The sequence below is a fragment of the Patiria miniata genome, unplaced genomic scaffold (assembly GCF_015706575.1).
Source record: "Patiria miniata isolate m_02_andy unplaced genomic scaffold, ASM1570657v1 HiC_scaffold_16, whole genome shotgun sequence".
NCBI lineage: Eukaryota > Metazoa > Echinodermata > Asteroidea > Valvatida > Asterinidae > Patiria > Patiria miniata.
In genome coordinates, this window is record NW_024037054.1 from 4,921,308 (window position 1) to 4,934,593 (window position 13,286).

A 13,286-nucleotide genomic window follows, 5' to 3' on the forward strand; every position below is an offset into this window, starting at 1 on the left:
TGAAATGTTTCGTTAATGCTCTCTTTGTTATCCACGAGATAATCATCATGAATGATTTTTAAAGCACTGCATTTTGTACAACTAAATCTGAAACATCCGAAAACGCACAACATAATGATTTTATCGACTGGATCGTTCACAAGGCTACCCGTTCCCCGACCGGCCATGTGCTAGCGCCAGCGGCCGGACGGTACGGTGCGGTGCGTACGCTGGTACCATTGCATATCATCTTTGTACAGTACGTGCAACACAGTGATTTTTCCATGTCACCTGTCGATGTTTAACCTTTTGACCAGCCGGAAGAGGCTCCGATCAGTGTTATGCCCCATGTTTCTACCGTTGAAACACTCCAATAACGACTGGTGAAAGAGATTAAAACTACGTTCGCAATGATTTTAACGTGCCATTTTCATCGACTTTTCGTCGATTTTCCTCGAAATAATGATTGAAATAAAATGATATTTTGTGATTTTTTTTTTACAAACTCAAATTTTGTGGGACACATTGTAAGAAAATCAGAAATTTTGTTGGAAAATTCAAAAAGTAGGATTTCCGATTAAAATCGGAAAAGTTTCATCTCTGTTTATAATGTAAATATACAGGGATCAGTTGGCTGGTTCGAATCAGATGTAGCAGCGGGCACCACAATAAAACTATTCACAAGATGGAATTTGCGCCGGGGTGATGTAAATCAATATTTGGTTTTGTCCTTCACAGACGTATAAACACTGTATACTCAGTGTGTTACCTCCCGACTGAAAGTTGGAAAAAAATTCACTCGTGAGACTCAAACCCACTCTTTGGAGAGTTGTGAGTATTTTTTCTGAATTTCGGAAGTGGGGGGTATATCATTTGGGTTTCTTTAGTCTGCAACCTTACCTTATACAGTTATAGTATACAGTTACCCCATATAGCAAAGCAACAGCATAGTTATTAAAGTAGGTTATGATGATCACTGTTTTTTTCTATGCCTTCGTTTCCTCTATCAAAAACAGTATAATTCATTATACATGTAAAATCCTCGAAAACCATATGACCAATAAAAACATTGACAGGTTTGACTCAGGATTGTTCTTTTTGTACGACCATGAAAATGATTTGGACGGCCCTTACCTGATCGTACGCCAGGTCCCTCTGTATCAGTCGCTCCCTGGCTTCATGGTACACGCCCATGCAGTCTCGGCACTCTTTCAAGTCTGCCTCTAGTCTTTGGAACAAGGGCGAGCTCTCCATGGCCTGCTCCACGTATGTGGTCAGCGTTTCCTCCGGACTGCTCTCTGCGTCGGTGTGCCAAAGGCAGGCCGGGTAGATAGTATCACCGACATCCATGGCCACGTGGGGTTTCATCTGCGTGCCTCACCAGTGTAGCTGGGCTAACATTGGCCCTCCTAAATAACAAAAAACCTGAAATGAATACACGTATGGCCTGTTTCAGAGATACAGTCAGTGCAACAGTTCCGGATCACTTAATTAAATCGCTCAAACATTACCCTGTTTACCCACGATCCAGTTCAGCGAAAATCCCCTCGTTTTATTACTTGCCTGTGAAAGGAAGCGCGTAAAGGAACAACTATGGTTTCCTGTCGAAGGTTCAACATGTAGTCAACATTTATCGTTTTTCTTCACTTAACAGGGTGAAAAAAACAACAACAAATGGATCCTCATACATCCACTACCTTGAGACTCAAACCACCTGTACCCATTGGAGAATCCGTTTAGAAGAATTATGATACCAAAATATCCCGATTCGCTCCAGTAGTTTTTGCTGCAGAGCCTATTTTGTGAAGGATACTTCTTTCATGTGGGTATTATTCATATGGATCCCTAGATTACATAACGGTATACAATAAAAGCTAATTCCCGGACGTACATGTACATGTAGTTAAGTTATTCATCGGGACAAAAATGGCCCCCACCTTGCTTCACAATATAGGCTCAAACAAAAAGTACAGAACAAAAAGTACTCAACCGAATCGGGCGATCTTGGTTTATTTTTTCTTCTAAAAAGATTCTCCATGCATTGGTTATATGATTTGAGTCTCAGGGTAGTGGAAGTATGAGGTTCTTTTTTAATTTGGACCACCCTATATTAGGTTTTCTTGTCAGGAATTAATCTCAAGTATCACTGAGTAACAAAGGTGTGGTCATTTGTATTAAATGAATCACCAGGATCACTGTAAACGAATTTACCACAACATAAGTACATTCGCAATTAATTGCCACGTACCAGCCACTTCATGCCATCTATAAAAAAAACCCAATGGGACAACAACGTATACTATTCGCGACTCTGCCAATCTAAGACTTTTGGAAGTAGCTTCAGAAGTTTGAACATTGACAATGAATCAAATACCTACCATATTCTCAGGAATATTTTATTATAATTTTCCAATCTTTTGTCGACCCACCAGTCTTGGAATATTTTTACAGGAGTGTGTCAGTTATCCTTATGTAGTGACTAAATTGTGATTGAATGAATGTATATAAACCATGTGCTATTTACAAGGGAATTCCCAAGATGAGAAACATCCCTGCATCTAAAATATCATGTGATGGGAGTCATGGACAGAAGGCAATGAGACCAACTTGCCAATCAGAGGACAGTAAGGTCATTCAACATGTGCTTATGTACAAGGGAATTCCCCAAGATGAGAAATATGTGTAGCTCAACCTCGTCCCCAGCGCTTACTTCAGGTCCAACCTTGTTTTCAGTAGTAAGCCCTGGATAGGAAACTTTCTTCCTGTATCCTGATTCGATACCGCAATTGGCTAGTAATGGATTTATATCGTGTACTTGGTATTGTTACTTCCAACATGCATTATGTGTTTTCATGTTCATTGTAACTTTGTAACATCAACGCCTTCTCAAAACACTCCTTACCTCTTCCATTTGCTCATATGAAACGTGATATTTCATATTGGCGGGATAAGATTGTAACATTTAAACTTCAAAAATTGATTCTGTTTTTATCCCAGACACTGCATACAAACACAAACGCTAATGTAACGCATAGGCAGGCACCAGACTATTCCTGATACGTGTTCCAAAATTGTGCAAAAATTATGCAAATGTGACGCCACTTCGAAATAAAATCGGCAAATAACGCCAAAATAAATTTTCCTTCTAACTTTGTAACGGGTAGATTAACTCGTAATTTATGAACGGGAGTGTTTAGAACTTGATGAAATTTCAATTTCTGTGAAATTTGAGTTACAACTTTTGCTCTAGCTAGGCGCTACAGAAAAAAAAATCAAAGTGCGCCACGTTAGGGGCCGTGCCACGTTAGGGTACATGTACATCAACAATACACAAATACAGCGCACTGAATACGCTGGGCTGTATCGTTACAAGCTGTAAGTTTTGGTTGACTGTTTTTTAAATTGGACAGAAGAGGGATGAAAAGATCCATCAATAAACAGTCCACCAAAACTGACAACTTTTATAGCGCAGCATATTCCGCGCCAAAATGCACCGTTGCGCGATGCAAAGCATACAATCCCCCTCCATCCCAAATGGTCGAGCCGAATGTAGAGTTGACCTGCTGAGGTCACGCGAAGATCAGCACACATGCAACGTATGTAAACACACATGACCCTTGTGTTCGTTGGATCAGAAACGCGAGGCTGGTGAGTAAAAACTCCGATTTTCCACTTAAAAATTTTCCCGTGATCCAAATGTCCATGGTTTTAAAACATTTTCAGAACATTTTCAGTGTTTCAGAAATTGGAATTCCATTCAAAGGTATTTCGTCTTTCAAAGTGCATTTCCAATATAGCGTATTGACCCCCGAAAAATCACCATGGTAGAGTCATGGAGAAGAGGCCAACGTAACGGAGCCTTCTAATTCTAGAATCAGAAGTAGCCAAAATAATGCCTGTCAAAGCATGGTCAAAGTGTCAACACATGCCAAACATTTTGTGACACTGACAGAATTCAGAAGTCAGTGGCGGTTTGATATTACATTGACAATTTTCTGGAACAGCAATTTGTTTTACCCCACCAAAAGTGCTGTAGTCTTCAATTGTGAAGTTAGCGCTCATCTGGAAGAAGAAGGTTTGAAAAAGAAAACCTTACACTTACAGTTACACTCCAGTTAAACCGACACCTTGCTCTATGGTGTGATTGTGAGTGTGAGGTACACACTTGACTAGCCCCATAAATGTGGCCTATTTACTGGACTGCCTCCGTAAACATAGGCCACACATCCACATGTACAAAAACGTGTCGCACTTTGCCAAATTTTGATTTTCACATTTAGGCTTAGTTTGTAAGGTTTTTTGCTTTAGAAGCATACTCACCCTCTTTATAGGCTAGTCAGAAAGTGCTGCCTTTTTTAGATGGCTATTTTTTGTGAAATTTCATGTTAAAATTTTGATACGCAAATGTGTGCAAATGAATCTGGAAATTTCACGAAAAATAGACATCTGATAAAGGCAGCACTTTCTGATTAGCCTATAAAGAGGGTGAGTATGCTTCTAAAGCAAAAAACCCTACAAACTAAGCCTAAATGTGAAAATCAAAATTTGGCAAAGTGCGACACGTTTTTGTACATGTGGATGTGTGGCCTATGTTTACGGAGGCAGTCCAGTAAATAGGCCACATTTATGGGGCTAACGCTTGACAGGCATGTGACACTTGACAGGTCTTGCACACCGAGCACCGCATGCGCGCACCGCACAGCACCGCACCGCACCGCACCGCAAACACCGGCGTCTCATCCTCCTGATCTGAGCTGACATTGCGTGACGCAAAACGACAACGCAAAAGAACGAGTTTATTACATTACATGTCAGATTAATGTCCAAAGAGCGATACTTTCCGTTATCCGTCAACCTTACCATCATATTGTACCAGTGTTAAACCATCTCATGTTACTGTCTTCCGGTAAAAGGTCGCAAATGTTGCTTTTGCATTGCTAAGTTTTGTCAGATATGTTCCACCGTCCACATACACGCCACAAATGCATGCATGATTGAACTTCCACGCGTAGAAAGTTTGTTTGACAAACACGAGGGGGCGCACTCTATGGAGATCAATGATTAAGACGAGTGAGGCTATAAGCCAGGCACTTCGTGCATGACGTCACAACGCAAAACCGCTGCATCGATAACCCAATTACAGACGCCCGGATAAGAACGCACTCACAACAAACACACGTGTGTTGAACGACGGTCGACTGTCACTGTACAACTGCAAAACAAACAAGTTGCATGTTTTGTAAGCGAAAATGGCCACAAAAATGCTTAGGAAATCAGTCTTTGGAGAACGTAGGTACATGATGTATGGCAGAATCGAAATAATACAAAGTAAGTACATCGCTAGAGTCGAGAGATCTTTTTTGGTTTTTCACTGTCGCCTGCGTGTATGACATGTATGATGTATCTGTATCTGTATCTGTATGCTACACAATCGCCTATGGTGAGGCTATCACGTGCAGGTAACGCTGTCATGGTGCTGGTGCTGGTTGATTACTAAATTGTCAATCCAATGGAAGCAAATAATAACTTAAGCTTGGCGTAAAAACTATGCCCTGGGCTTTTGTTAGGAAGGCGGGAGAATTTATAGGCCAGGCTCTTGAACTTGAAATTATTCAGCTTAGGGGCCTACTCTTGAGTCTTACTAATACTTAGTTACCTAGAACTGTAGAAGTTTGTACATGAGATGCTTGGCATGCCAGCACCCGATTTCATCAAACTCTTCGTAACTTACGATGCATCGCAGCGATGAGATGCGTCGTATCTCTACGATGCGTCGCAGCTGCGACGCGTCCTGCGATCCATTTCACGAAACACGTCGTAAGTGCGACGCGTCGTAGGTGTATTTATAGCACAACTCGGTGACTGTTTTATGTCTTTAGTCAGCGCACAGTAAATAGTCGTCTGATATTCAACAAAGAGTCGTCGGATCTCAGCTCGAAATTTGTTAAAACGTAAAACAAAATGGCGGCCTTGCGATGCAATTTTGAAGGAAAACAAGCTCTCATTGGACTGTATAGCTACTTTGAAATTTCAACTCTAATATTCCGGTCTAATTCATAATTATTCAATGAATTTTCTATTTACAACTTTACACACACATTGCCTCGGTATTATAATCTCGTTAATGTAATGTTTGTGGCATAAAACTGGCTTAGAAATGACTTTTCTTATTTTGCGATGACCACTAGACACGTCGTAACTTGCGACGTGTTTAAAGCCGTTGTCAAGGAACTTACGACGCGTTCAACACATCGCAACTTTAGTGAAATGGAAGATACGACGCGTCGCGAGTTGCGACGTGTTACACGTCGTATCTAGAGTTGCGACGCGTCGCAGCGCTTCGTGAAATCGGGTGCTGGCCTTCTAATTTTTGAAGGCCAGGCACTAATTGGTGCAGCATGTGTTAAGGGGCAAAATTCAAATGATTTTCAGCAAAGAACAACTTATTGGCAAATTTTGCACGTTTTGCATTTTTGAATTTTAACATTACTTTTTAATTTTTCTGTGTCTTGTTTACATAAACATGAGATGCCTGGCCTATTAAATTTTGGAGGCCAGGCACTTGCTCCATGCATTCTACCTCCATGCTCCATGGTGCAACAATATTGAACAATAGATATGAGGGCACAAATTATTTGTTTGTACATTTGCCTCTGCATTTCGTGATTTTAATGTTGTTATCTACCAGACCTTTAATTTTTGAAGGCCAGGCACTGGATGCATCATTTTTAACATTAATTGTACACAACTACCTCAAATCCAAATTATTGTGAGCAACAACAACCTTTTGCCACATGTTAACATTTATTTACATTTCTGTGTTGTTTTTACATTAGGCCTTCATTTTTTTAACACGTTGACATATATGTACATGAGATGCCTGGCCTTGTAAAATATGAAGGCCATGCACTTGGATACATTATTACATTATTTACACACATGTTGACATGTACATGGATGCCTGGCCTTGAAAAATTTGGAAGGCCAGGCACTTGGTGCAGCATTAATAAGCATAGAAACATGGGCAAAGTCAAATTCTTTTTGAGCACAATTGTTTGGGCACACTTTGACATATGCATTCCTGACATTTTTAAGCGCTCACATTTTATTTACACACATGTTGACATGTACATGAGATGCCTGGCCTTGTAATTTTGGAAGGCCAGGCACTTGGTGCAGCATTAATAAGCATAAAAACAAGGGCAAAATCACATTCTATTGAGCACAATTGTTTGGGCACACTTTGACATATGCATTCCTGACATTTTTAAGCGCTCACATTTTATTTACACACATGTTGACATGTACATGAGATGCCTGGCCTTGTAAATTTGGAAGGCCAGGCACTTGGTGCAGCATTAATAAGCATAGAAACAAGGGCAAAATCACATTCTATTGAGCACAATTGTTTGGGCACACTTTGGCATATGCATTCCTGACATTTTTAAGCACTAACATTTTATTTACACACATGTTGACATGTACATGAGATGCCTGGCCTTGTAATTTTGGAAGGCCAGGCACTTGGTGCAGCATTAATAAGCATAGAAACAAGGGCAAAATCACATTCTATTGAGCACAATTGTTTGGGCACACTTTGGCATATGCATTCCTGACATTTTTAAGCACTAACATTTTATTTACACACATGTTGACATGCACATGAGATGCCTGGCCTTGTAATTTTGGAAGGCCAGGCACTTGGTGCAGCATTAATAAGCATAGAAGCAAGGGCAAAATCTCATTCTTTTGAGCACAATTGTTTGGGCACACTTTGACATATGCATTCCTGACATTTTTAAGTACTCACATTTTATTTACACACATGTTGACGTGTACATGAGATGCCTGGCCTTGTAATTTTGGAAGGCCAGGCACTTGGTGCAGCATTAATAAGCATAGAAGCAAGGGCAAAATCTCATTCTTTTGAGCACAATTGTTTGGGCACACTTTGGCATATGCATTCCTGACATTTTTAAGTACTCACATTTTATTTACACACATGTTGACGTGTACATGAGATGCCTGGCCTTGTAATTTTGGAAGGCCAGGCACTTGGTGCAGCATTAACAAGCATAGAAGCAAGGGCAAAAACAAATTCTTTTGAGCACAATTGTTTGGGCACACTTTGGCATATGCATTCCTGACATTTTTAAGTACTCACATTTTATTTACACACATGTTGACGTGTACATGAGATGCCTGGCCTTGTAAATTTGGAAGGCCAGGCACTTGGTGCAGCATTAATAAGCATAGAAGCAAGGGCAAAATCTCATTCTATTGAGCACAATTGTTTGGGCACACTTTGACATATGCATTCCTGACATTTTTAAGTGCTCACATTTTATTTACACACATGTTGACATGTACATGAGATGCCTGGCCTTGTAAATTTGGAAGGCCAGGCACTTGGTGCAGCATTAATAAGCATAGAAGCAAGGGCAAAATCTCATTCTATTGAGCACAATTGTTTGGGCACACTTTGACATATGCATTCCTGACATTTTTAAGCGCTCACATTTTATTTACACACATGTTGACATGTACATGAGATGCCTGGCCTTGTAAATTTGGAAGGCCAGGCACTTGGTGCAGCATTAATAAGCATAGAAGCAAGGGCAAAATCTCATTCTTTTGAGCACAATTGTTTTGGCACACTTTGGCATATGCATTCCTGACATTTTTAAGTACTCACATTTTATTTACACACATGTTGACGTGTACATGAGATGCCTGGCCTTGTAATTTTGGAAGGCCAGGCACTTGGTGCAGCATTAATAAGCATAGAAGCAAGGGCAAAATCTCATTCTTTTGAGCACAATTGTTTGGGCACACTTTGGCATATGCATTCCTGACATTTTTAAGTACTCACATTTTATTTACACACATGTTGACGTGTACATGAGATGCCTGGCCTTGTAATTTTGGAAGGCCAGGCACTTGGTGCAGCATTAACAAGCATAGAAGCAAGGGCAAAAACAAATTCTTTTGAGCACAATTGTTTGGGCACACTTTGGCATATGCATTCCTGACATTTTTAAGTACTCACATTTTATTTACACACATGTTGACGTGTACATGAGATGCCTGGCCTTGTAATTTTGGAAGGCCAGGCACTTGGTGCAGCATTAATAAGCATAGAAGCAAGGGCAAAATCTCATTCTATTGAGCACAATTGTTTGGGCACACTTTGACATATGCATTCCTGACATTTTTAAGTACTCACATTTTATTTACACACATGTTGACATGTACATGAGATGCCTGGCCTTGTAAATTTGGAAGGCCAGGCACTTGGTGCAGCATTAATAAGCATAGAAGCAAGGGCAAAATCTCATTCTATTGAGCACAATTGTTTGGGCACACTTTGACATATGCATTCCTGACATTTTTAAGTGCTCACATTTTATTTACACACATGTTGACATGTACATGAGATGCCTGGCCTTGTAAATTTGGAAGGCCAGGCACTTGGTGCAGCATTAACCCTTACCCTACTTGACCCTCCAACGCATGCCAATTGTGCCTCAAGAAAATCTCCTATGTTTTTTGCATGGCCCTCCAATATCTGCCATGTCATTTCAAGGGTAACTGGACAGGCACTCCAATACATGCCACAGAGAACAATGAGAGTCCTCTGATAACAAAGTGAGTACCCCCAGCTGGTCAGTATCAGGCACCCTCCAGGGCCTCCAACTCCTGCCAATTGGAGCCTTCACTGCTACATCAAAGTATCCTCCAATAAACTGCAGCTGGAGGGCATTGGCATAACCAACTGACATGCAGTAAACTACCCTCAGAGAGTAAGGGTTAATAAGCATAGAAGCAAGGGCAAAATCTCATTCTATTGAGCACAATTGTTTGGGCACACTTTGACATATGCATTCCTGACATTTTTAAGCGCTCACATTTTATTTACACACATGTTGACATGTACATGAGATGCCTGGCCTTGTAAATTTGGAAGGCCAGGCACTTGGTGCAGCATTAATAAGCATAGAAGCAAGGGCAAAATCTCATTCTTTTGAGCACAATTGTTTTGGCACACTTTGGCATATGCATTCCTGACATTTTTAAGTACTCACATTTTATTTACACACATGTTGACGTGTACATGAGATGCCTGGCCTTGTAATTTCACATCTTGAACATAGGGAGTTAGGGTTTTAATGTGCACCACTTGCACCCTTTCCCACTAGCCATGCTGGCGAAACTTTCATTGGGAATACACTCACTGTCATATCTCCCTCCGCAGGAAAGACATTTCTGAAAGTGTTACAAACAACAAGTATTGCTTGCATTATTAGGTGTCCATGTACTTTTGCAAGTCATGAAATAACACATTGTTTGCTTATAAAATGGTAGTTACATGTAACAATAATAATAATATTAATGCATACAATGTATGATACCTACCGCTATTTCCATTGTTGCTTCATGTAGTACTTGCCCACATCCGCGGCAGTAGTTGTCAAGATTGTCTAATGTCAAAAGGAAAGAAGGCATACTGGATGTGATGCTTTGATCTGAAGACTCACTGTGTTGTGTGTTATTGATAAAATAAAAGATGTCCTAAATATTCAAAATATTCTGTTTACCGGATGATGACAGCAGTGCTTCTCCAATCGCCCTTCTGAATGATCTGACTTCAGGGCAATGTTGGATGTCTTCTCTGTTGCTGAGATGGTTTTCTGCAAACTACGGTACATGTAAGAATTTCACATTAATTAACACATCAGTTTACTTCTGGTGGAATGATTCCCTTTTGGTATCATTATTGGTAAATCATTAATGTTATGTGCATTTGTAGTTAACATCACTTTTTTTCAACTTGTTAATTTGACTCTAATAAGTTGCACATTCTGGTATGTTAGTAAAATACCAGTATGTAAACACATTATATCATGTGATAAAAAGTATGCCTACAGGTAGTGCTTTAACCCTAGCTTATCTGAATCCATCAAAATCTACACCACTGTGGCAGAATCAGGATACATCCATATTGAAAAAGTTGGGGATTTTGATAGATTCAGGACAGTAAGCCTCGCGGTACTGCGGGATTTCTATGGATTTAGGATACATGTACCTTCATATTGAGCAGTTGCGGGACTTTGATGGATTCGGATCTCAACAGGTTTACCCCTGCCTACCTGGTGGACTCTGATGGACTCACTGGCTACCAACATTTTTGTGCATGGCAAAATTGATGGATTTTAGCATATTCACGATACGTTTTAGTAAAAATACCCAAGGCGTTAGGGTTAAACCGCATAAACTCATACAACTTCTGTATTTTACCAGTATTGTAAAAACACCACAGTTGCTGCTATCCTGTTGTTTCACATGTTCTTTGTTCTTCATTGTCCAGGTGATGATTTTTTTCTCTTTTCCAGACATGACACGAAGTAGCCAGTAGTTTCTAAAAAAAAAAGGGGGGGGGTTTGAAGATTGCCAAAAAGAGTAGTGTTTGAACTCTAGACAGACATGGTATTATTACTCAGCTGTGGGCAACTATTAAATTTCAATAGCCGAGAGAGTGACCCTTCACCACACCCCAGCAAATTGAAGCTCAGAATGAGTCAACTGTCGCATAGTTGCACATGCCTACATGTACTAGAATTACTCTGTTGCAGTTAACATGGTTAACCCTAACAGTCCTGAATCTTCCAATATGACTTTGCACACCCCTTAAGGAGTTGGGGCTTTAGCTGTAAAAGACTTTCAAATTACTATGTCAATTTACTTACTGCCAGTTATTGCGTATCCTCTGTTGTTGGTACCTGGTCTCTCCAAGGGGATTATAGAAAAACATTTCACTAGACTCTGGATGTATGACCTAAAAGAGGAGTTTTGGAAAAAATTGAAATTCAGTCCATATCATGGTTGCCAATTCTAAAGCTTTTATGTGTAATTAAGTTAAATTGTTTGACTATAATGAAACTTCGCAGTGAGTTTACAATGTATGGAGTATAAAGGAGGAGAATCAGTTATGATAAAATGTAGACTACCCATTGCGCATCTGTAACATCCATTGACCTCGCTCGGGTCACAATCTTTTTCAATTGAGAATTCTTATATTACTGTCTGGCAGCCAAGGGAGGTGAAATGTGGGACGACCAACGACCACATATGTTGATACATGTACACTGTGCCAAGACACCCAGCTACAATCAAGGGAGATTCATAGTTGCATGACAGATCAACAATCTTGGAAAGCTATCACTAATGCCCGATGGAATCGCCATGCAAGTACAATGTAAGTAGTATATGGGCACTGTCTACATTGTGATGTCATGCACAGAGTGCCTTGCTAAAAACCTCCCTCATACATGTAGATGTTCTACACATGTTAATAACTTTTGCAATTAGCTAAAAAGATACTTACCAAAAGTGTGAAGTGTCCCCCTGTGTTGATGCATCCCATAATGGCATGCATCCTTCTCAAATTGTGCATCTACATGTATGAATTCACAAAATCAAGAGGCAAACTTTTATCAGACTCCACCCAAACTCCATTCCGGTCTGAAGCCGTAAACGGTATGATATATGCTATTCCAATCACTTTATATTAGCTACTTTATATTAATGTATTTCGTTAGAGCGCAGACACGTCGTACTGGTTAAGAGAGTATATGCGCTCACATTTATTCATTTCATACGAGTGGTTGTTTATATAGTCAATTGATTTCATTGTAATTCTCTAATTAACTGGTGCTCATTGAACTCTATATCTGTATCTATCTTCTTTCAGTTTTCACGGTGATTCAAGATCAATAAATGCCTGTAATCATCAGTAAGAATCGTACGTCCGTTGCATCATTCATGACCAGCCCCCTAGAGCGCTTCAGCGCACCTTCACTTGCTTACAATAACTTTTTCTAAAGCACAACAAGGTCTAGCCCCAAGACTAACCTTTGACTGGAGCAATGCCTTGGGCTTGTTTGAGTCATGAAAGACCCCTTGCCAACATATTTTTGTCATTTCAATGACTCCAATATGACAGATGTGTTGGCCTTCTCCTCTCTGTCGGCTGCATAGACTTGCCAGATATGCATCGATGATCTGAGTAAGAAAGATTGTTTTGAGATTATAATCACATTAATTTTGTGTTCACAGTTGACAGAACTACAAGATGAACATATACTTACTGCATCTGTCAGCCATCTTTTCCCTGATAGTGACAGAATATCGTCTGTAAAAAGGGGAACTCCACGGACCACGGCACACAGGTAGACAGTAGATGCTTGCTTTGTCGTCCAGATCTGATCAATTTCTGCAGCAGGACATATGTATCACAACATTAAAAA

At 40.1% G+C, this 13,286-nt stretch overlaps 1 protein-coding gene and 1 long non-coding RNA gene across 4 annotated transcripts in view; one reads left to right on the forward strand and one right to left on the reverse strand.

Annotated features, from left to right (window-relative positions):
* LOC119722737 overlaps nucleotides 1-4,947 on the reverse strand; it is a 44,125-nt gene extending 39,178 nt beyond the window's left edge. For all 3 annotated transcript variants that reach the window (XM_038193035.1, XM_038193033.1, XM_038193032.1), the window contains exons 1-2: nucleotides 4,840-4,947; nucleotides 1,114-1,388 (exon numbers count right to left, since the gene is read on the reverse strand). In XM_038193035.1, the coding sequence (XP_038048963.1) occupies nucleotides 1,114-1,347 (234 nt within the window). In that variant the 5' untranslated portion in view covers nucleotides 1,348-1,388; nucleotides 4,840-4,947. The remainder of the gene's footprint in view (nucleotides 1-1,113; nucleotides 1,389-4,839) is intronic.
* A 267-nt stretch (nucleotides 4,948-5,214) lies between these two features.
* Nucleotides 5,215-13,183, forward strand: LOC119722738. Its single transcript, XR_005270474.1, has 4 exons — nucleotides 5,215-5,307; nucleotides 10,591-10,688; nucleotides 12,071-12,235; nucleotides 13,096-13,183. It is a non-coding gene; the product is annotated as an uncharacterized LOC119722738 (long non-coding RNA).
* The last annotated feature ends 103 nt before the right edge of the window (nucleotides 13,184-13,286 follow it).